Source organism: Xyrauchen texanus, chromosome 46 (assembly GCF_025860055.1).
Source record: "Xyrauchen texanus isolate HMW12.3.18 chromosome 46, RBS_HiC_50CHRs, whole genome shotgun sequence".
NCBI classification, from domain to species: domain Eukaryota; kingdom Metazoa; phylum Chordata; class Actinopteri; order Cypriniformes; family Catostomidae; genus Xyrauchen; species Xyrauchen texanus.
The window spans coordinates 23,202,251-23,226,523 of record NC_068321.1 but is presented as its reverse complement, the minus strand read 5'-3'; the positions used below and the strand labels follow the sequence as shown (position 1 = coordinate 23,226,523).

Sequence of the window (24,273 nt, the reverse complement as noted above, 5' to 3'; positions counted from 1 at the left end):
AAATCATGGAGGCAGATGTTTATCCTACAAATGTAATTTTTATTCATTTAAATAATATGCAAATAAAGGGTCTATAATGATCCACAGAAAAGACATGCATTTTGACTCATTTTTAAAATGTGTATAGATATTTATATTTATATTTGTCCAGCAGAAATCTATCCAGAGTGAAGACTGAAACATCTGACAACGATAAAGACCTTTACATTCATAGAGTTGTGTATTTGCCAGAGGACACAGCTGAAGATTTATTTTCCCAAAACTGTCAAGTGATAAAAGTGTACAGAAAACGAGATCCATATTCAAACTTCAAAAATTAAAATGATTTTTTTTTTTCTTATAAAATCTTCCATTTCAAAAACAAGAACCTGGATACATTTCTACTTTTCGAAATTAACATTTAACTAAGAAAACAAAGAAAACACACAAAGGAGAAAGAAAACAAAAATAAACCCCAACCTTAAAGGAATAGCTCTCTTAAACATGACAATTCTGTCATTTACTTCTCATGTCACTCAAAACTCATCACCATTCACTCTCATTGCATTATTTTCCCATGAAATGAAAATGAAAGGTGACTGAGGATGCCATTTAGTCCAACATGTCCTTGAAACAGGAGTGAGTAAATGACAGAATTTATATTTTTGGGCAAACTATCCCTTTAATAATGAACTCCCTTTGGTAAAAATGGTTATAAACCATCTTGCATTTTTCATCGTTTCCCACATGGATTCCAGCATCATTCTCCCATAATGCCACACTAAAGCACTAAACACAACACGCACATCTGGCATAAAAAAGGTCTGGCGATATTTACACTTTATTTACAAAAGTGGTGAATTGTGTGTGTTTGTGGTTCACATGTATGCTCGATGTAAGCTGGTGTACTGTGCAGACATAAGTGTGTTTACCAATTCTATACCGATAGATCTTTATTGCCGACTCTTTTTTTTTTTTTTTTTGTTGCCTTTTTCAATAAAAATTGTATTTGTTCACTCTAATATTACATTTTTTTTCCACCTTAAATACTTGCTCTCCTCTGAAATGTGGTCGAATAAATCTCTCGCTCCCAAGTTAAGTGCACTTATCCCAAAACTAGGAACATGTTTTCTGTTTTCATAAAAAGTCATTACAGTGACGCATCTCATTCAGACACGTCATCTCTTCTACCACAGATTTAGTAAGATCTGCTGCCTTTGAATATTATTAACACTATCAAAACCAGTGGAACACACTTTATCCTCAACCGGCTTTTTAGTGTTACAGAACGAATAAGATATATCAGGTGAGTGGGCTGTCTGCTTTAAGAGCTGTGCTGATTGGTCCAGACTGAGTTTGACTGACAGGTCATTAGCTTCGTGTTTTGGCACTGGGGGAAATGCGCTTATGCTGAACAGCTTGTATAAAAAGAAAAAAAAACAAAAAACAAACACTGTTAAAAAAATGTTGTGTATATGTCACTGCCACAGGACAAATTTGACAGTTTAGATTGGCCCTGGCATGTGATCTCTAAGCTACGCTCCTCACTCCGCCCTGTTTGCTGATGTCACTGGCTCTTGTATGCACTGCCGTACTTGACTCTGTATTTATTAACACGCTGGAAGTGAAGGATTTCAGGGTCACAGGTGGTGGAGCAGGGCAACAGTCCCTCCCGCCCTTCTCCCATCAACCACCTGCTGGTTTCAGCAGCCATGTCTCTGGTCACATGCTCCTTCACCCATCGCTGAGTCCACGCATGAAACCGCTGGTGTAAGCGCGTGCTGACGCGCTCATGAGACTGAAAGAGAGAGTGAGACAGAAAAAGAGGTCAATCGTAATGCCGAGGGCCACTAAAGGCCTATTTAGACTATATTTAAAAACTCAAATCAATTTCAATGGACACTTTTGCACAAATTGCAAAAATTTGAATATTTTTTCACTGCAACAAAAAGTAAACAATGCATTCCAATGGATCCCCTCGAACAAACTGAAACTACGAAAATAACAAACTACGAAAATATAAAACAAATAAACAAAATTGTAAACCCATTACAATTGACCCTTTTGCACAAATTTCACAAAAAAAAAAGCAATAATAATAATAACAAAATGCAAAATTGTCAATTTTAATAGTAAACAATGTATTCTGAACACAAATTTATCCTGCGTCAATATTTAAAAAATAAAGCGTAACAACTGAAAATTTTGCACAAAAAAAACACATTTTCGCTGAAAAAATATTTAGAAAATAAACAACCCATTACAAATGTACCCTTTTGCACAAACTGGGAAAAAAAAATAATAATTCACAGTGAAAATATTAAAAAAAAAATGTATTCCAACTGACCCATTTGAACAAATTATCGCTGCAAAAGAATAATTTTTTTTTACAACCAAATAGATTCATGCAATAGACTCACACAAATTGCGAAAACTGAACTACAATTTTTGCTGCATCAATATTTAAGAAATAAACAATTCACTACAGCTGACCCCTTAACACAAATTGTGATAATTGTATTTTTTTTTGCTGTGACAATATTTTAATGCTAAACAATACATTCTATTTGACACCTTTGCACAAACTGCAAAAATTCACATACTGTTAAATAAATAACTAAATAACTTACTGACCAATAAAACAAAAGCTTTTGGGTCAGTGTCTTAAACTGGCATTTCAAATAGATGTCGGGTTGTTAATATTGTTGGTATCGGAGTACAAGAAACAACATATTGGAAACATTTTAGAGATGGGATGTATTTTAAATACATTTATTCAAACACTTGAATAAACGGAGTAAGATTTGTTTTCGTTCAGGTGTGCAAACTAAAGCAACTCTCTGGGTTCAATGCAAGTTCAGCTCTATTGACAGTATTTGTAGAACACACAATGCTGCAAATGCTGTAGACAAAGCTTAACTTTAAACTGTCAAGAAAAGTGTGCTGTGATTTTTACCTGGTGGGCTCTCTGCAGTGCTGTGCGTCTGTACATGTAATCTTCTGATTTAAAGACATACACCATCTTGTAGGAGTTCAGTTTGAACATGCACTCCATCCTCATGCTCTCTGGGTTCTCCTTTCTGCCTCCTTCCTTCGCCTCTTTCTCCTGAGACTTACGGCCATGCTGACACTTACGGATCTGCCGTAGGTTCCTACGGAAACAAGGAGATAGATGGAGAAAGACATCAACAACAAAAGTGGATGAATAAGGTATTTGTTTATTTATAAGAAGCTAAACTCTGCAAAATGACAACAGCCTTATTGCTAAAGTTACAGAGGTCAATAATCATAGGTACCTTGGCAGAAACACAGGCTTCTGGGCCAGATGATCCCTCAGGTCTGGAGAGGTGAAATCAGCCGACAGATAACGCATGACGTAATCGGACCACCGCTACACACACACACATCAGCGTTAGAAACACATAATATTGGACAGTAATATCAGTCTGTTGTTTCTGTGTATATTCAGTGTTTAATCGCTGTTGTTCACCTCTATCTCCACAGGCTCATCTGAATTCTCCTCTTCTGTGTCCAACAGCTCAACTGTCAGCTGAATGTTTCCTCGGTTCTTCATAAACATCAACTGTAAAGAGAGAGAGATGATGAAAATAAATTCTGATAACATAAGAATCTCCAATCATAGACTTTCCATGAGCTGTTGTTCAAGTTGTACCTTAAAGCAGTTTTCGTCAGACATGAGCTGCTCTGCTTTGCGCTGGTAAGATGCTTCAGCCACTGCTCTGCTGCTCTGAGTTAGCAGAGATCCACCTGTGGCAGAGTGACTGCTTTCATTCAGGTACAGTTCTGTCACCTGAACACAAATCTCTTCACTCACTATGTGCTGGAGCTACAGAGATGCAAAGAGAACACAAGAGACTTTTATTTTAATTCTGTAAGCAATGCATCATTTTTAGACTTCCACAAATTAAATTCACTAAATTGACTGTATATGTCAGTGCATCCTAATGTTGTAAATCTTTCTTATAACTCTCCGGCAATTTTACAACTCCTTCATCTGGCAAAATGCAAGAGCTGATGTGTTAACCAGTGCGGAACCACAGCCACGTCCAAAAGAGGACACTATGTCGCAAAAAAAGTTTACGCTTTAAAATGTTTAAGTCAGGCATCGCTTCTGTATTTATGTTACATAGAATAACAAAAAAGGCCTGAAAACATTTGGATCGCAAATATGCGCCACCTAGAGGTAAAGTGGTAGAAATATTAATATGAATATAGAAGTAAAATTGCACTTAAATAGACAAATCATATATCAAATGAAAGCTCTTATTCACAGGAATGTGACTGTAAAGTTTATTTTGTTGCCAGAAAGTTGAAAACGTTTAAAAGATTATCAAAAGATCACAAAGGGAAATATGATATCTGTAAGATATCAAATAAAAACGTCTCTTATGTACCAATCACTGCTGTAAGCCCCAAATAACAAAACAATTAGGCAGTTTTATAAAAAAAATTTATAAATGTTTTTACTTGTCTGTGAGCATGCTTGTGTGAATAATCCAATGTTATATCTCGGATGTCCAGTCCAGCAGGAAAAGCAGGCTAAACAAATCATCATATATCGACTATTGATGATACTCTATTTATCTCATTGCAAAGGGGAGGATTTCAGCTTTCTAATGACACTTAGATTGAGCTTCTAGTCCACTCAGAGGCCGAGATATTCTATGAAACAATGGTGCATGAACTGAAAATTAGTCAATGGACGAGTACATCTGTGTGGGCTATAATGCGTTAGAGCGCCACCTACATATCAGATCGGCATTTTGTGAAGGAAGATGATAATTTTATTTCTGATACTTGCTGCCATCTAGTGGAACAAAATACTTTTTGGAGGGAGATGGCACAAACAGAACAATAATTACATGCTTACAAACATAAGGGGAAAATAAACAAGATAACAAAAAAAATATTAATAATTCTATTCATCATAAGATTATAAATATACAATGTTTTTTATGAATAATTTGAGTCTTTTTTAAATTTGGGGGTTCTAAAAATATGGCAATTAGTTCACATTGTGTGTAAATGATGAGCTTTTAAATTTGATTGTGATAAATTGCAGGCGGCAGCCCACAAATGCCAGAGTTTTAGGAGTTAAAGCACTACTAACCTGTCTGACAATGTTCTGGACGAGTTTGTCCATGGTGAAGGCAATGTAGGCGTGAATGGTGAACATCTCTCGGAGAGAATCTTCGTACTGTGACGCCTCCATATTCCCATCCAACAGATTACGCACCATCTCTAGAAACGCAGAGTAATAATCCTCCACTTCGACATCCACTGAAAGAGAAAGACAGAGAGAGTTTTTTTTAAATAAGTCCAAGACATTTCAATCAGACAGATGTCCCTTTATTGCAAAGAAACTAATATTTTTCACAACTTTCTCAGTCTCTAAAACAACTTTGCTTTTTTGCTGATATAAACAAGTCTGTATGGGTGGGCAAAAAAATATTAAGCAATAATAAATCACTGTTTCCACAATCCAATAAAATCCTTGTGCATAAAATCACGCCCTACATTATTTACTCAGAAAAGTGTCATCACAGAAGATAAATTTGCAAATTTTGCGAATTAATTTTTATGTCAGCTTTAAATACAGATCTAAAGAGCCATTTTGAGCATGCTTTTGTGTCTGTCTGCTCTCTTTTTCCATTGTTTTTCTATGCAGACATGCAATTTGACCATGGTGCCTCATCAAGACCTTTTCAGTATTTTGCACAGAAGTGCCAAATTTTTTGACATATTGTCAGCTAAAAAAATTAAAAATAATCACATATTAAACAGCGTCTTGAGACACATGCATTCTGTTATATGCTATGCATCTCGATTTTTTTAAGCGCAATAATGCGTCTTAATTGATTAAGACTGCTTTAGGCGTTTACAAACAATATCTAATTAAATTAAAGTGTTGCTAGCTGTAAGTTAGCTGTGAGGAGTATGGACGCAGACTGTGATGACACGTTTCAGTATTATTTAGAAACGTAAATCTAGCAATCTTTTCATATCTTTTTTTATTATTTTGTGTAAAATCATAACATTACACTATGTGTTATATAACCCTGACGTGAATTTAAAAAATCTGGTAACACTTTACAATAAGGTTCAATTCGTTAACATTAGTTAATGCATTAGGTATCATGAACTAACCATATTTAGTACATTTTTAGTATATTTATACAGCATTTATTAAAGAATTAGTTCATCCAAAAATGAAAATTCTCATCATTTACTCACGCTTATGCCATCCCAGATGTGTATGACTTTCTTTCTTCTGCTGAACTCAAATCAAGATTTGTAGAATATTTCAGCTATCTAGGTCCATACAATGCAAGTGAACGGTGGCCAGAACTTTAAATGCAGCATAAAAGTTATCCATACAACTTCAGTGATTAAATCCATATCTTCAGAATCAAATTGATATGAAGCAATATTTAAGTCCTTTTTTAAAATAAATCTCCACTTTCAGTCTTCTTATGTTTTTGGCGAATAACATTGTTTAAGCATATCGTCACCTACTGGTCAGGGAGAAGAATTATATTAAAAAGGACTTAAATATTGATCTGTTTCTCACCCACACTAATCATATCGCTTCTGAAGACATGGATTTAACCCCTGGAGTCATATGGATTACTTTTATGATACATTTATGTGCATTTTGGACCTTCAAAGTTCTGGCCACCATTCACTTGCATTGTATGGACCAACAGAGCTGAAATATTCTTCTAAAAATCTTCATTTGTGTTCAGCAGAAGAAAGAAATTCATACACATTTACCTAATGTTAACATATACAACTTTTGATTAGAAAAATCTATTAATATATGTTGAAATTAACATTAACCAAGATTATAAAATGCTGTAGAAGTATTGTTCATTGTTAGTTCATGTTAACTAATGTTATTAACTAATGATATCAAACAAACCCTTTTTCTAAAGTGGTCTCCCACTCACCGCTAGAGAAGTTTACACTACTACACTACTACACTACTTCCAGGTTCGAAACCAAAAAATTAAAAAGTGTCCATTGTGTACTTTCTATACTCACTGGGCTCCTTCAGACGCAGCTGAATGGCGGCATTTTCATTTTTGTCCCGTTTGAGTCCGAGCACCTCCTTCTCCCACTCGCGCTCTCTCAGGTCCTCTTCGATCTGCCGTTCGGCCTGCGTGTAGAGCCGCAGCAGCCGCGAACACAGCGTGTTATGCAACCGGAGAAATATATACCAGTTATTATTCACGAAGAACAGATTGTATGCATCCTCGCAGGAGTGAAGTCGTTGAGCCGTGGTCGAGCTAAAGAGCAGTTTGGACTTTGTCGGGCTGCCACCAACTCCTCCCGTTAGCCCGTTGTGCTTCTTTGATGCTCCCTCGTCAAGGTCCATGTCTTCTTCATCATCCTCTTCCTCGGCATCCGAAAGCACCCCCCGCTGGGAAAAGAGCATGCTGGGGATAAAATGGTAGATGATTTGTTTGATCTTGTATTTTTCCTCTTTGTTGATGCTGCTCTGGCGTTTCACGTGGTGGATGATCAAAGCTGCCGCGTCTTCTAGGATCTGGTGGTCTTCATAGGTAAGTGTTATGTGAGGGCCACTAGGGGGCATGCTGCTGTCCTCCGAAGACTGTTCCTGCCGCTAAACAAACACACAAACGTAAACCATCTTTTCTTTTAGATGAACAAACCCCTTGTAACTTGCCCTAGATGATAAAGAGCGTCTCACCTCATCAAAGATGCTCTCAATCTCGTTGAGAAGCGTTTTAGAGCGCAGAACCTTAGTGTCATTCTGTTTGAAGTTAATGCCTTGATGGTCGAGAGATTTCAGGTAATATTTCTCATTCTGCTCTCTCCAGATCTTGTTAAAACCCCGTTGAGCTTCACGCCACTCTTCTTCTTTCAGCTTAAGCCTGAAAAAGAGCACGATATGAGACATTTCAGTGCTACGTCAATTCTACTTACCTTCACTTTGCTCAGGAAGCTATAAAACGTTTATAGTACCTTTAAAACTTGCTATAATGTGATGCTTCATCAACAACAACAACAACAACAACAACTTTAAGAATCCAAATTCAGTTTCATATTTGGTTGTAAGATTGTAAATTAAGGATAGAAAGATATATCAGCCAAACCAATTGGGCAATATTTGGGCAATACTTGGAGACCGATTTAACAGAAATGTTGGAACAATCTATCTAACCTCTTGAGTATGATGGGCACAGACACTGCTGGGTTCTTCTTCAGCCCGTCGATGATATCCAGAGCTTTGTCTCCATATATCCTCTGAATGGCTTTTCGATGGATGATCTCAGAGGAGCCGCCCAGATTGCTGTCCAGCTGAAATTTCGCCTGCTCTTCTGCAGACATCCGAGACAGCTTCTTCTGAATCGACTCTAGAACTCGAATGGTGGCCAGGTTTGATTCCAAGACAACATCCAACTACAGTGAGGAATCAACACCTTCGTTAACAAGAGAGGCATCACACAAATGTTTTAAAACCAGCAAAAGAAGAACTTCCTGTGTGTGTGTGTGTGTGTGTGTGTGTGTGTGTGTGTGTGTGTGTGTGTGTGTGTGTGTGTGTGTGTGGAAGTGTCTCACCTCAAACCGCTCATCCTCACATCTGTACATGTGCTCTTCATACTGAGTCTTCTTTGAGCTGACGAAAGTAGAGTCCTCAGACCAGGAGGGGAAGGAAACCCAAGTATCATTCAGCACCTGATGGATACAGATGAATCCAAAATCAGTCTGTAAATGATCATAACAACTTTAAAATCTTCTAACAAAGGAATATTAGAAGACTACAATTCAGAAATCAGTATCTTCGATTTGGTCAGTGATTCTACGCTGGTCATGGGATTTGTAGGTAAAGTTGTCTCACCTCTTTACAGAGTGGTGTTCTGCCAGTACATTTGGGCAGCTGGTAGCTCTTGGGTAAAGCTCTATAACTTGAGCCCAGACGTTTGCATGAGGCATAGTCAATTTCCATGGCGATTCCCTCAGTCGCTCGTTCTTTAGGGTATGTCTCCATGTGTGATATCTCCTTGTAGCCAAGGAAGTTCTTAAACCAGGTAAACAGCTCAGGAAATTTGCTGACAAAGAAAATTCAAATTATTTGGTTATTACATTTTTAAGACTCTAAAACACAAGCCCAATACTACAAAATAAATACAACAGATACCAAACTCATGTACTTGTACTCGTGTACTTACAAATGCTCCAAAAACCAACACCATCTGACGTACGATCGTAATTACGTAAATATTCAGCGCACAAATTCAAATCACATGGTGTTGCATAGCGACCTGCTTTTCCACCCACAGAAGTAGGGCTGGTATTGATATTGATACATTTTTCCTGATTCGATTCTGATTCACTAGCTCTCAATTTGATTTTGATTCGATATCGATTCATTTGGGTATAATTTAGTTATAATGTCCCTTTTGCTTACATAAGACAGACATTCTCTCCCAGTTAATGCTGTTAATTATACAGGGGGCCTTTTAACCAAGTACATTATGAAAATATTATTTTACTGATTTAATTTTGGCTTTTAAAAAATTAACAAATCCATGTATTCAATCACGGAATAACATAATTCATATATCATTTTTTGGCTTTATCTCATCTGTGCTATGTCTGATTACAATTTATGGGTATTAAAAGAGACATTATTCAGTGACAAGATTAGATTAGATTAGATTCAACTTTATTGTCATTGTGTGAAAATACATGTACAGAGCCAATGAAATGCAGTTAGCATCTAACCAGAAGTGCAAATAGCAATATGTATATATAGTATGTGTGTATATATAGTATGTATATATATATATATATATATATATATATATATATATATATATATATATATATGTCTAAGTATATACAATATGGGCTTTTTGAGTTATGATGTAGAGAAGCAGAGACCAGCTCAATGCAAATGTCTATAATACAGTACAAGGTGCAAATGAAGAAGCATAAACTGAAAGTGCATTGTACAGAATGAGGTATAAATATGTAAATGTGTAAATATACGTATATGGCCGGTGGCCATAACAGTGCAAGCAGCATCAGGAGGTAGACGTTATGTGCAAGAAATGTGCGAAAAATAAAAAAGAATTTAATAAATATATATAAATTAATAAAAGAAAAATACAAATATGAAGTTCGGGTGGGATGTAGTGTTCAGCGCCTGAGTTTAGAGTTCAGTAGGCTGACAGCTGAGGGATAGAAACTGTTCCTGAGTCTGCTGGTGCGACAGTGAAGACTCCTATGGTTGTGTTGATCACGTCTTTGGACTCACATTACTTGGAACAACTTTTACTCTCAACACGCAATGAAAGGATCTTGCTACTGAATACAGTCAGATGCCAAATAAATACATTTAAAAAAAAATTTGGTTGCAAATGCAAGTGATTTTCTATCATTGTAGTGGAGGTTTGCTGCATAGAGTAAAAGATCGAACTTGTAAAACTGTAACACTTTTTAATAATAATATTTATGGTAATAAATCAACAGTACTTGTAATAGAATTAAGTTATATCGCACATCTGTGATGCTCTGTTATGCAGCAATTGTTTTGACAAAAATAATGCAATATTATGTTGAACATTAATATTTCTATTTTCATTTGATTAAAGTTTGGATGAATGAATTGGTGTAAACACCATTTTGATGATCAAATTTAAGTAAACTGTAGATATGGATCTACACAGGTATCGTATCAGAGAGTAAAATATAATCGTTCTCCAAAAAAATGGTATTGGGACATCCCTAAATTATTTTCTTCCAAGCAATTTAGTCTCCACTTTAACCCAGACTTACCCCAGGAAGGGAACCATAAGTTGAACCAGCTCAGCACGTGAAATAATCTCTTGGTTAAAAAGGACCAGGCAGCGTACAAAGTTGTCAAAGGCCTCAGCACTCCGCAAGGCTTTCCTCACCTACAAAATGTCATTAATGTTAGTCAATACAGCTGGAAAAACTAGGCCTTTGAGATGAAAAAAAAAAAAAGCATAATTAATTCAGTGCAACTCACTTTGTCAAAGAAAAGAGTCTCTGTTCCTCCATGTTTGCTGCTGTCGGCCACAGATGAATCTTTGAGATTCAATAACTTAGGCTTTTTCTAGAGAAAACAACCAAAAAAAAAAACGATTTGAGAAATCAAGCAAGTTAGCCCATGGAAAACAAATAAAACAGATCACTGAATGAAGATGTTTCAGATCAATAAGTTGACAGCAGTCGTTGGTGATTAGTGGATTTTTAAAAATAATTGAAAAAGCCAATGAAATATTGTAGAGCTGTGCATAACTAGGTTAAAAATCATTTTAAAAGAGACTGCACTCACAAAGAGCAATTTCTAGCTGATGAAATATTTCTGAGCTGCCCATAACTAGTTTAAAAATCCTTCTGTAGAGACTGCACTCAAATAAAAGCAATTTCTTGCTGATGAAATATTGTTCAGCTGTGCATAACTTGAAAACTTGTATTCTTGGCGTCGTTTTACATTTCCATTACTTTCCCAGGCCTTAAAATCACAAACTTAAAATTCCCTGATATTTTCAGGCTTTTCATGACAGTGGAAACCCTGTGTGGGTGTTTAGTGATTGTGGTGGCAGTGTACCTTCACAGGTGGAGTGACAGCTGTAGTCGAATGTCTGCGGATCTGGCAACCGTTCTGATTGGGCCTCTGCTTGTTATTGAGCTGTGGTTTCTTGATCGTTCCGCCGTGATCGTTACGCACGGATTCGGCCTTCTCCGCCGTTGTCTTGCCCAGCAACTACAGGAAGTGCAGAGAGAAAGAAAACGACAATTAACACGTCACTTTTTATCTTTGGGTTTAAACTGCAGAAGGTCAAAAAGTGACATTTGGTTCATCTTGTTTTCAGAATGTTCAGGTCGTTTCTAATTATATTCTAAAACTAGAGTGAGACGAGGCCACTGATATTGACCTGTTTCAGTGATGTCACTTTTTTCCCGCTGTCGTCATAATTATGACCATCAGCGTGAGGAAACTATGGTGGTGAATGGAAAAACAATGGCAATAAAAAACACTTTTGATTCATGCCATGTCCCAGGAATTGTATATATTGGCTGTTATGAATAATATAGTCCAAAAACAAAAAAACATCCAGTGAGCGGCAGTGTTTACCTCATTGATGAGAGGTCAACAGAGAACGGCCAGACTGATTCAAACTGACAAAGTCTACAATAACTCAGATAACCACTCTGTACAATTGTGGTGAGAAGAATGTTATTCTAAGATGTGGGTTGGCGCTGTTTTGGCAGCACGAGGGTGACTTACACAATATTAGGCAGGTGGTTTTAATCTTGTGGCTGATCGGTGTATATAGAACTGTCTTTGAAATTAGATGATTTCCTATTAAGCAAGTAGGCACACTGGATTTTTTGGGCATTCAAATCTGATGCCGCAATTGCTTCAGTGTTATGACATCATCAACAATCCAGTTATATATTATAGATCAGTGGGTGTGGCTCAAGTGGGCAGGGTCACAGAGGAAGCGGGGCCATGATCAAACTCACCACAGAGCTGTTGGCGTCTGGCAGGAACTGGCCGAACTCCGATAGAAGATCTTCCTGGTTCTTGAAGAGCTGAGCTACTTGAGCGTAAACCTCCTGCTCTGTCAGGCTCGGTGTGTAGCTCCCGCCCGCTTCTTTAGCATTACGCTGTTCCTTCTGTTTCACAAAATAACCAAAAAACAGCATTAGACACAACTAGAGATGCAAGTAAAATATACAAAACCAGTCAAAAGATTGAACACTCATACTCAATCATTATTGTAATTGTCTGCATAACTATGAAATATCTAACGACATATAATGATATAAATATACTCCAAAACCCTAAACAACACTGTAAAAATTATGATTTAAACAACTTTACAGCTCAAAATACATTTGAGTTTTAACAGAACAATTAATGTAAGTGCTTTTATAAAATTATAAGCCCCTCCAAAATTTGGCCCCATTCACTTCCATTGTAAGTGTCTCACTGTAATACATTTTTGTGGTAGTCAACATTTTGTCACAAAGGCTACCGATTGAGCTTAACTTGAATTGAACCCGGAATATTACTTTTAGGTTTTATAATCAGTGTTGGTAGGTGTCAGACCCGACCTGGTATGTGTGCAGGATTTCGAGGAAGGACTTGTAGATGTTGGGCTGGCCCTGGAAGCGGTTCTTAATCTTGTTGACGTAGTTAATGGCGTGGTTGAATTCCACAGGCTGATTGTTCTGCAGCGGCGGGGCGGAGGGCATACTGCTGATGGGGGTGAGGGGCTGCGGCGGGGGTGACCGTGGGGAAGCGTACGGCGGGATGGACGGATTGGGGTGACTGCTTGGAGTCAGAGCCGGAGACTGCAACGGCTAGAGAGAGAGGGATGGAAAATAATATAAAATAAATCACTGCCCCTGATCTGAAATACAGCAGGCAATATAGCTAAAAAAAATTACATGTCAATATTTTTAAATCTTTTTGATGATATTTGATATACATTTCCATATGTATGAATCCACAATGTTTTTCTGTAAAACAACAATTTTGCTCATGTAATTTACCTTGCTTTTCGGTGTGGGCAGGGTGGGTGGCGTTGAAGCCGTGCTGGTGGGGTTTGTAGATGTCTGGTTCTGGTGCTGTGGCGCCGGTCCAGTGGGGATGTTCTGCACAGAGATGCCGTGAGGTGTGATGTGGTGGATCTGACCGGGTGTGGTCACGTTAACCAGGTCATTGGTCTGAACTTCAATCTTGTACCCCGGTGGAAGAAATGTATTAAACCCCATAATGAGATCAGGGTGACCCTTAAAGAGCTGGGACACCCTGCTGATTACGCCTGGGGTGTCAATACTGCAGAATGACAGAGAGAGATAACAGATGAGCATGTTAAACACAGGGCATCTGTGTTTACAATTTGGTACATATTCAGTTTCAATTTTCAGTTCAGTTCATATTTCAGTTTCAGTTTCATGTTGGTGCCAGATGGGCTGGTTTGAGTATTTCTGTAACTGCTGATCTCCTGGGATTTTCACACACAACAGTCTCTAGAATTTACTCTGAATTGTGCCAAAAACAAAAACCATCCATTGAGCGGCAGTTCTGTGGGTAGAACACCTTATTGATGAGAGAGTTTAACAGAGAATTGCCAGACTTGTTAGAACTGACAAAGTCTACAATAACTCAGATAACCGCTCTGTACAATTGTGGTGAAAAGAATATCATGTCAGAATGCTATTCCGAGATGTGGGTTGGCACTGTTTTTGTGGCACGAGGGGGAACTACACGATATTAGGCAGGTGGTTTAATTGTTGTGGCTGATCGGTGTGTATCAAATATTGTCAATAGGCTGAAAAATATTGAGATCGAATTTTTGAAGCCATTTCACCCAGCCCTAATTCTAAGTCACTGTAAATTTGCTGATTTAAGCACACGTGTGAACGCACATCAATGGATTTATATATTAAAGGTATAGTTCACCCAAAAATGAAAATGCTCTCATTTACTTACCCTCATACCATCCCAGATGTGTATGACTTTCTTCTTTCTGCAGAACACAAGCAAAGAATATTTGAAGAATATTTCAGCTCTGTGGGTCCATACAATGCAAGTGAAGTGACCAAAACTATGAAGCTCCAAAAAGCATATAAATGCAACATAAAAGTAATCCATACAACTCCAGTGGTTAAAACCATGTCTTCTGAAGCAATATGATAAGTCTGGATGAAACAGATCCATATTTAAGTCCTTTTTTCCTAAAAATCTCCACTTTCACATCATCTTTTGTTTATGGGCGATATACATTCTTCATGCATATTGACACCTACTGGTCAAAGGATGAGATTTATAGTTTAAAAGAAGGACTAAAATATTTATGTTTCTCAGCTACACCTATCTTATCATACCTTCTGAATACGTGGATTTAACCACTGGAGTCATATGGATTACTTTTATGCGTCATGTGATTTCTGGAGCTTAAAATGTTCTGGCCACCATTTAATTGCATTGTATGGACCCACAGAGCTGAGATATTCCTTTAAAAATCTTTGTTTGTGTTCTGCCAATGAAAGAAAGTCATACACATCTGGGATGGCATGAAGGTGAGTAAATAAGAGAATTTTCATTTTTTGGTGAACTACCCCTTTAACGCACCATGTTCATATAATCATATGGCTTGCCAACCGTAAACTATATTACTTGGAACTTGAAGAATTGTTAATTGTGATTAATAGTATTATTAATAAATGTAATTATTGACCATTGGTGTCTTTTATAATGTTTTTATAAAAGTGGCTTGCTTAATGTATGGAGTGATTTTACCACCATGGAGGCTCTACTTCATATTTCCTTATCAGTGGGAAAAAAGAAAATCACTGTACCATCTAATTTGACTGGCTTTTTGCTTTACTTTAAAGTAAAAGTAAAACCTGTGAAGCAGAAGTTTGTGAGTATTTAAATGTAATGAGAGAAGTGAGATAAGCTGAATAAACTCACCTCTGAGATTTGAACTCTTTCATGATGTCCAAGAAATCATTGTAGACCTGTGGCTGACTGCCAAATTGCAACTTCACCTGGTCCAGGTAAGACAGGGCATCCTCTACCTGCAGGAGAGAAAATGATGATCCAATTTAGTTCATACCTGTTACTGATATGCATGGTAAATCACCTTTTGTTTGACTCCCAAACCAGCCGAACACAACATTCCATGTCCCACCTTGAGTCTCTGGAACTGCTGCTGTCCCTGTGCAGATGCAGAGGGGGTGGGTGGGTGTGCATGGGCATGGCCTTGGCCTTGGCCTTGCACTGGCGCTGGGCCGTGGGATTGGACCGCAGGGCCGTGAAGGTGAGCCCCGCTGTGGACCGCTGGGCTAGGAGTGTGACCATGACCACTTGAGCTTTGTGCCACATTGGGCACCTGAAAACAGAAGCAGTGCAATGATCCCATGAATAATGCATGAAGATGTAATGCTGAAATATTTTCTAGGCAAGTTTGTGAATGCAGGCACTTCTAGCTACATGAAATTGATTATGTGCATTATTGTTTTTGTTTTTTTTATGTTTTATACCACAATTTGGAACAACACAAGTAACCGTTATATTCTCAACATTGCCACAAGAGGCGCTATAGAGGACATTAGTGGGAAATGTCCATCTCTACGTTGAGTTTTCTCTTTCAAGTCTTGATGGTGAGTTTCAGTACCTGATACCCCTGAGGAACAGGGTACTGTATTCCTGGAGTAGGCTGCATGGCGTCAGTCACAGCCTCAAATATGGCGGGCGCCGGGGCAAGAACCCTATGCTGGAAGCCCTCGGCGCTGCCAGGAAGGCGGCGTTGTTGTGGGGTGAACACTGGCTCCTGATCCTCTAAACGCCTCCTCATGCTGTATTCATACTCAGAGAACACTAAGTCCTGGGAAGACACAAAAGAAACATGAAATACCATGATATTTTCATTTAGACCCTCGGCCAACAGGATATCATCTAGTCTAGACAGCATAACCACTTACCACCCACTGGTCCGGTATTGTTCACTAACTGGTGCATATTGTACACAAAAGTGGCAAGAGCTTTTTTGCCAGTGAGACAGACAAGCTCCAATCTGAATGGCTAGCCTTACTCAATTTGCACGGATTTATATAATTTCGCCAGAATACAAAGTCGTTTTCACAAGGCTGCTACAATGAGCTCTTCAGAGGAAGATATGGTGGTTTGACAACATTTGAAAGGGTCATGGCAGCAACTCTAGTTTTTGTGTCAATTACTGCACTGATGTTGTGACAAAATGTTATACTGTATATACAATGTATTTTTTTGTCTGTTGTGTGCAAAAACGCACTGACAAATCAGAAGCCTTAAATTTATCAGTAAATTTCAGTAACAACAACCTAGTATTCTAGTCTTGTTGTATTGTTCACTTTCTGTGTATAATATATTCACAATTTTAAAAACACTTTTGTAGAAATAAAGTAATTCAGGAACACAGTCATCAGCTTGTTTTGGACATGTAGCCTACATTATATATATAAGTATTGAAATATTACAATACAAGTTATACAATAGCTTGTGAAGTGAAAGAGACTCTTAAAATTGTAAACAGCGATTGCTTACATTGGTTTGTGATCCTTGTACCAGCTCAAGTTTGTACTTTTCATTAGTGTAATATACTGTTTCTGCCAAAGAAAACAAAGATTTAACTGCAACCAAGATTATAGTAGCTGCAAAAAGCAGTGATAAAGATCTGCATTAAGGGTCATCAGAAAATGTTCGACATTTGGAGAGAAAATTAAAATACCATTTTTATTCGTCCATTCATAAAACACGAAAACCGATGGCCCAGAAAAAGACACACATATATATATACTTATGTATAGTGTATATACGTGTGTGTATAAAGCATCTGTGTATTTGTATGTGTGTGAAAATATAAACGAAAATATTACAATACAAGTTAACCTCAATCAACAGCATTTGTGACAATGTTGATTACCATAAAATGTATTTTGACTTGTCCCCACTTTTCTTTAAAAAGCACTTACAATGGAAGTCAATGGGCCAAACCATAAATGTTAAAATACTATTTCAAAAGTATAGTAACAAGATGTAAACAATATGTGTGTTAAAATGATTTTAGTGCCATAAAACCACTTAATTTTTGTGTAAAGCTATATCCAATTTTGCAACTGTGTTGCCATGACGCAATGCTACAAACCCAAAAACTACAGTAAAATGACAATTTAAATAACTTTAAAGCTGAAATATGAATAAGTTTTAACAAAACTCATTTAAGTGATTTTATAAAATAATAAGCTTAAAATATCTGCCTTTGAACCCTCCAAAAATTGGCCCCATCTCTTCTTTTGTAAGTGACTCACTATAACAGACTTTTGCATTTTTTAAAGAAAAGGAGGGACGATTCATAACTGTTCTGTGGTAATCAACATTATAACACAAACACGAAATTATAGCAATTACAATATCAAGCAAAATAAAACATTTTTACTAAATGTGGACCAGAATTTATTCCAATAATCAAAGTTTGACTATGTAAGACTAGAGACCATCTAGGCTCACATTAGCCAATTAAAAGTGTAGAACAAAACCTTTGGGTTCCAATACATCCAGAAAAACCAAAAAAAAAAACATTTCTTTTCAAGATACATTTGGGTTAGTCTAATGTTTAATTAGTATTTTTGTAACTTGTATTGAATTTGATCAAATATGACCTAATATTCAGAACACCTGGTAAAGCTTGTGAAGTGAAAGAGACTCTTAAAATTGTAAACAGCGATTGCTTACATTGGTTTGTGATCCTTGTACCAGCTCAGGTTTGTGCTTTTCATTAGTGTAATATACTGTTTCTGCCAAAGAAAACAAAGATTTAACTGCAACCAAGATTATAGTGGCTGCAAAAAGCAGTGATTAAGATCTGCATTAAGGGTCAACAGAACATGTTCGACATTTGGAGAGAAAATTAAAATAAACATTTTATTCGTCCATTCATAAAACACGAAAACCGATGGCCCATAAAAAGACACACACATATATATATATATATAGTGTATATATGTGTGTGTATAAAGCATCTGTGTGTTTGTATGTGTGTGAAAATATAAACGTGTGTGTATGTGTGGGTGTACATGAGTCCTGCACATGCGTGCATAAATGCTAGCACTAACTCGCGACTGAAAATGACAAACTTTCGCTAGAAAATCATTCACATTTCAACACATTCACTTTTATAAATGGAGCTCGAGACTTTCATTCTGAGAGAAAAGCTAGAGATTTACAACTAAACCTTAAAACGTACTGAATGAAGATGAGTAAAGTTTATATTTTTGAGCTCTGTGACTCACCAGCTCCTGTTAGCGCACTGTACAACACAATACACCAGAAAGTAGTTAAAACATCAGCGAAACACTGAAACTCTGTGTGTAAACACCGTTAAAAACTGTTTTAAAATCATCTTGCGCAGAAAATCCTACTGAAAACAAGCGATGCGGATGGGAGGAGCTAACTTGGCATTTGGGAATAGTCTCCGCCCACTGTGCTCTCTGATTGGCTCTTAGCTCAAAGGACGCCTTTGGGGAACAAATAAAGTCGTATATTTTGATTGTAAGCTCGCCCTGTCACTCAATGTAGACATTAGAATTGTTTGAAAGGCTGAGACCAAACCCGCCAGTGATTCTCTCTCTCTCTCACACACACATACACAGATGGAGTTTGAAATCGAGTCTCGACACCAGGGAAACTCCTCGAAGGGCAACATGCTTTTAGCAGCGTTTGAACTCATTTTCACGGAAGTCTAGAGAGTGAGCAGCGAAATGTTCTGGCCTTACTTCATTACATGTTAGAAGTATAGTAAACAATGCGCGATCAATCTATTTGATATTAATATAAGGTTTCTTTTGTCCAGGCACTACGTCTGAACGCTTTCAAGCAACTTTCTGAACTTCCTGCCACACGTGACCGTCTGACATTACGCCACAGTTTACTCCCAGAGAGGATGACCAATCAGAAGCCAGAATTCCCTTTGATAACACCCCTTTTTATAATAGCTGCATCTGATTGGCCGGGGACTCGGAGAGGGATCAATGCATGACGTAATCTCGCAGAGGCGTTCGTGCACAGAAATCCATGATTCTGACTGGCCAGGCGCTCTGAGAGGCCGTTTTGAATGACGTGTGTCTCACATTATCGTGCACCGCCCATGAGAGGTGGGGCTTAGGCTAGTGCCCGGGATCCCTCGCCCCGTCCTTCCGCAGTCAGTCTGAGCTGAGACGCAATAGTGAGCGTATGTATACATCGCTGCGCCCCTCAGGACGCGTTTCTTTTAAAAATACAGAAGAAACTCGATACAAACCTAGACCTAAACAACTGAAAGTGACAGAATAAAAGTGTTCGGACTGATTCTGAAGCAAAGAACTCAAAATTTCCAGTATGTTCAGCGATTAGTATAACACGACACCGAACAAAAGATCGACATATAAACACCCTCAAACGCGTTTATTAGAGAGCGACTTTATGATATCTTGTTTTCTGGATCAAATAAGCACACACGAACATGACACCAGAGCTCAAACATACACGCCTCTATCATGACATGTTGTCCTTTAGTAATCAGACCCAAAGTCAAAATGAGAACTAAAATTGCGATCGCATGAACATGGACTCTCTGTTTGCGACCATGCAAAGATCTGAAATGCGAGATCTGATCATGCATAACAGCAGAAACACGCCAGATGATCTAATATTCTTTGTTTACTGGGAGACTGAAGGGGAAAATGTCTAACCGTGTATGTGCAGCTCTTCCCTCCCCCTCTGAACACCAAATACAGCGCTACAAATCTAAACATTGCCTTCAGATCGAAAACCAAGTTATAAAAAGACCACATGAAAACATCAGAAACATATATATGGACTTGTGTACCATTAAACAAAGAAATACGTCTTTTGATCGTTAGTTGGCCAAAGCTTTGCCCCCTTTTCTATCCTTAATGTGCTATGATCTAACAAACAGCCCCGATTACGACATTTTAATCTACTGATCAACCAACCCCTTGCAGAAAGCGCTCAAACACCGACAGAAATGTAGATTTGATTAAATCGGTATCAGATAAATTTGTTTTCTTTTGCCCAGCTGCTACATACCTGCGAAAAAGAGCCTCGCACTCCGGATTCGTGTTTGGAACAAATAGTAGGGAACGCCCCCCTCTCCTCCCATTGGTCTACGCTGCTGTTTGCGTCATCCGGATTTGAATATGACCCGCCAAATCAACAAGAACATAGATGTGCTCACTGCTCATAGTGCTCAAACACCTGTGCTGTGGTGTAGGAACAGGTGTAGTTTCTGGGGCATGTTTGTCTCAAATAACACTTGATGCATATAAACACACCAGCTATACCAGCCTAACTCAGACCTCTTTATGCGGACTAAAAAGTGAACCGAGAGGAAAAAGAAGCATTCACACTGTACTTGGCCTTATAAGTGGACTCAGGTCTCTTTTTAGTCTATTTAAGTTTTGGTAGAGTCTCGGTCCACTTTGCGTTCACATTATTCTAGAAGCGCGGGTTCCCCTAGACTAACTGTTTTAATTATGCACTCTTTTTACAACAACAACAACAACAATAATTAATTCAATATTAATTTAGAAGAGGCATTGAAACTCGGTCTGGCTTTGAACCTTCATGCTTGCACAAAACTCACTGAGAACTGGAGTTGTGTGCAGTTGGCAATACATTACACTTAGGCTATATTTGCATTTAGTCATTTAGTAGACGCTTGTATCCAATAGTTTTATAGTAAAATCTCTTTTTATATCTCTATAAAATAAAAACTGACATTGAATTATGTCATTATGTTTGTATGGTAACCAGTAATGTGCAAAAATATTTTACATAATGCAAATGTGACAATAAAGTGAACTTGGTGCTTTGTGTACACAATGCACAGTATGAGTCAGTGTCAGAAATTAAAGGGTGCTTGGGGCAGAATTGCCTTTGAAAGTGACAAAAATCTGAGATGTCTGAATCATTACCTAATACATATTCTATTCTAGGCCTATACATATTAGCTTTCACATAAAACAGAGAGTTGAGGTTATAAAGGAATATTCCAGGTTCAATACAAGTTAAGCTCAATCGACATGATTTGTGGCTCAATATTCATTACAACAAAAAATAATTGATACTCCTCCCTTTTCTTTAAAATGAGCAAAAATCTGGGTTACAGTGAGAAACAATGGAAGTGAATGAGGCCAATCTGTAAACATTAGCATACTCACTTTTTCAAAAGAATAGCAACAATATGATTTTAGTGTGATAAATCGCTTACAAACCATTTCTGTGTGAAGTTTTAACCAATTTTACAACTTTGTTGCCATGATGACAAGGTTGTAAACAATAAATCCTTAAACCACTGCAAAAATGACGATTTAAACACTTTTACAGCTCAAATAAAACAGGAGTTTTAATAGATTTCATGTCATTTCTTTAATAAAATTATGAGCTTCACATTTTCCCCTTTAAACTCTCCAAAAAATGGCCCCATTCACTTCCATTGTAAGTGCTTCACTGTAACCTCGATTTTTTTTAATAAAAGGTGGGACGATTCGAAGTGATTTTTTGTGGTAATCAACAAATGCTGTTGACTGATCTTAACTTGTCTTAAGCCACATTCTAAATTTTGACAAACAGGTCACATGTGCGGTTTTTACTTTTTTTGTTGTTTTTTTGTCAACTTTAGAATATATTAAATGTATGACCCCCCCCATTCTAAATATTTTTAATTTAAATACAAAAATAAAATAAAACCTAAAACGTAAAATTTGATAAAAAAAAAAATAATAATATTCATAATCTTCGTAGTTATTAGGTTAACCTTGCTCGGGTGCAAGATATTGTCTTAGAAACATCCAATTTGTGGCTCTAGTCTCCACTAGTATTGGAAATAAGTGGATCAGCTGCTTTCAATGACTTCATTTGCATAAATACAGTACTTCTCAACTGGACATTGATTTACAAGCATAACTTGCATATTTATTTCCAACTGATTACATGGGGGATTACACCCACTGCTGCACTTGTGTATATGGTTGAGTGACAATAAGGGGATTTGATATGACTGATTTGAATTGATAACTTTACTCTCCACGATACCCCTCTATGGAACAACAGATACAGTGTATACTGCAGTCAGGGCTGGACTGGTAATCTGGCATACTGGGCATTTTCCCGGTGGGCCGCTGCACTTTAGGGCCGATCAGGGAAGGACTGTCCATTGGGAGAACTGACCGGGCCGGTGGGTCGGCTGCGAAAGTGCCGAATGGGCCGTGATAAGCTTAAAAGACTCGCCGTGTTATGCAGAACGGACCACAAAATGGAGCAGCGATAAGGACAGCAAATACATTTTGGGACGGTTGCCATGTAAAATCCTGGGCCGATTTATCTTCCCAGTCCAGCCCTGTGTAGTTATTACAGCACAAGGTTCACTACTAAACCCTTACATCCCATTGTTTTTGAACAATATAATTTTTTTAGATATCAATTGTAAACTAATTTAAAGGTGCTGAAAGCAATTTTAGCCATTCTACTTCCACAAGACTGAGCCAGATTAGCCACGCCCCCTCTCTCCAAAACCGCACCCTCCAAAGACACCAAATGAGCTTTATTGGGGCCGACATTGTGCAGAAACGGTTGTTCAAAAACAACAGCAGCAAAATAGCACTCTCAACTGAAAATTGTTAAGAACAACATGGCATAAAAATGGCAGTAAGCCTCAATAATTCACTGCAACTACAACACTATGAGAACCTGCAAAATGATTGACAGTTCAAAAGCATCAGAGACACATTTTTATTTGCTGTTTTCACAGTCAAGAGCTGTCACAGAGGCCGGTGAGATATCTCACAGGTCACGACAGTTATTTTCTTTCTTTCTTTCAGGGAGTTAGACATTTTTTCCATACCTTTCCTTGAAAAAAACACTTACAGCACCTTTAACTCTAGAACTATATATAATAGAGATATATATTTAGATATTGTGAGAATAGTGAAGTCAACAAGTTGAGAAAGTATCTAAAATATCCAATTACACCAAAAGCAAAAAAAAATGCATTTTAAGAATATGAATCATTTTTACCCTTCTGCTGATTTTCTACGGTAATGTTAATTTTGAGCAAAACAAACGCTCCTTTTTGTACTAATGACATTAAAACAACAGAAAATATCTTTATTTTCCCATCCCCAAATGTACAGGTTTTTATGAGGAAAGTTTTGGAGTGGATTTAATTTATATAGAGATGCCGGTACTAGAATGTAAACACATATTGTTTGGGATCATCATGGGAAACAAAGACAAGGAGTTTATTCTAAATTGCCAATCATCACAAATAAAGTACCTTTATTTTTTATTTCATTGAGATTTTTGAAGAACAGCGTTGGGGGATCAATTAGTTACTGTAATCTAATTACTTTAGGCACAAAAGTAGTTTAACCCATTACATTTTAAATGATTGTAATCAGATTACAAGTACTGACTTTCAATGAAAGTAGGTACTTTTAAGTGCATTACTTGGGTTACAAATATTTCTAATAAAATTATATTTATGTGTAATACAATTAAAATGTACGTCTGTTTGCGTATCTGTGACAGCCGATGGGTGTGCGACAATGAACAATGAGAAAATTGATGTTATTTTGAATTTGTTGACTTAAAAGTAATTAGTAATGTAATTATTTTTCTGCTATAGTCTGAGATTGGAATTAAAACACACAGTCAAT

General features: G+C 37.4%; 1 protein-coding gene across 3 annotated transcripts; it reads right to left on the bottom strand.

Moving 5' to 3' along the window:
• Window positions 1-25: 25 nt before the first annotated feature.
• Window positions 26-20,671, bottom strand: LOC127638460 (paired amphipathic helix protein Sin3a-like). Of its 3 annotated transcripts, none has more exons than XM_052119999.1 (21): window positions 20,645-20,671; window positions 16,197-16,406; window positions 15,711-15,911; window positions 15,491-15,597; window positions 13,564-13,849; window positions 13,123-13,371; window positions 12,529-12,681; window positions 11,609-11,764; window positions 11,024-11,110; window positions 10,810-10,928; window positions 8,867-9,077; window positions 8,587-8,703; window positions 8,189-8,427; window positions 7,715-7,898; window positions 7,045-7,627; window positions 5,111-5,280; window positions 3,653-3,826; window positions 3,470-3,562; window positions 3,276-3,370; window positions 2,936-3,131; window positions 26-1,777 (listed from the first exon to the last, which is right to left on the bottom strand). In XM_052119999.1, the coding sequence occupies exons 2-21, from the start codon at window positions 16,374-16,376 to the stop codon at window positions 1,547-1,549; spliced, it is 3,831 nt and encodes a 1,276-aa protein (XP_051975959.1). In that variant the 5' UTR covers window positions 16,377-16,406; window positions 20,645-20,671; the 3' UTR covers window positions 26-1,546. The 3 variants fall into 3 exon arrangements, with proteins under 3 accessions (XP_051975959.1, XP_051975958.1, XP_051975960.1); XM_052119998.1 differs by lacking the exon at window positions 20,645-20,671 and adding an exon at window positions 18,850-18,914; XM_052120000.1 differs by lacking the exon at window positions 20,645-20,671 and adding an exon at window positions 18,293-18,311.
• Between the last annotated feature and the right edge of the window lie 3,602 nt (window positions 20,672-24,273).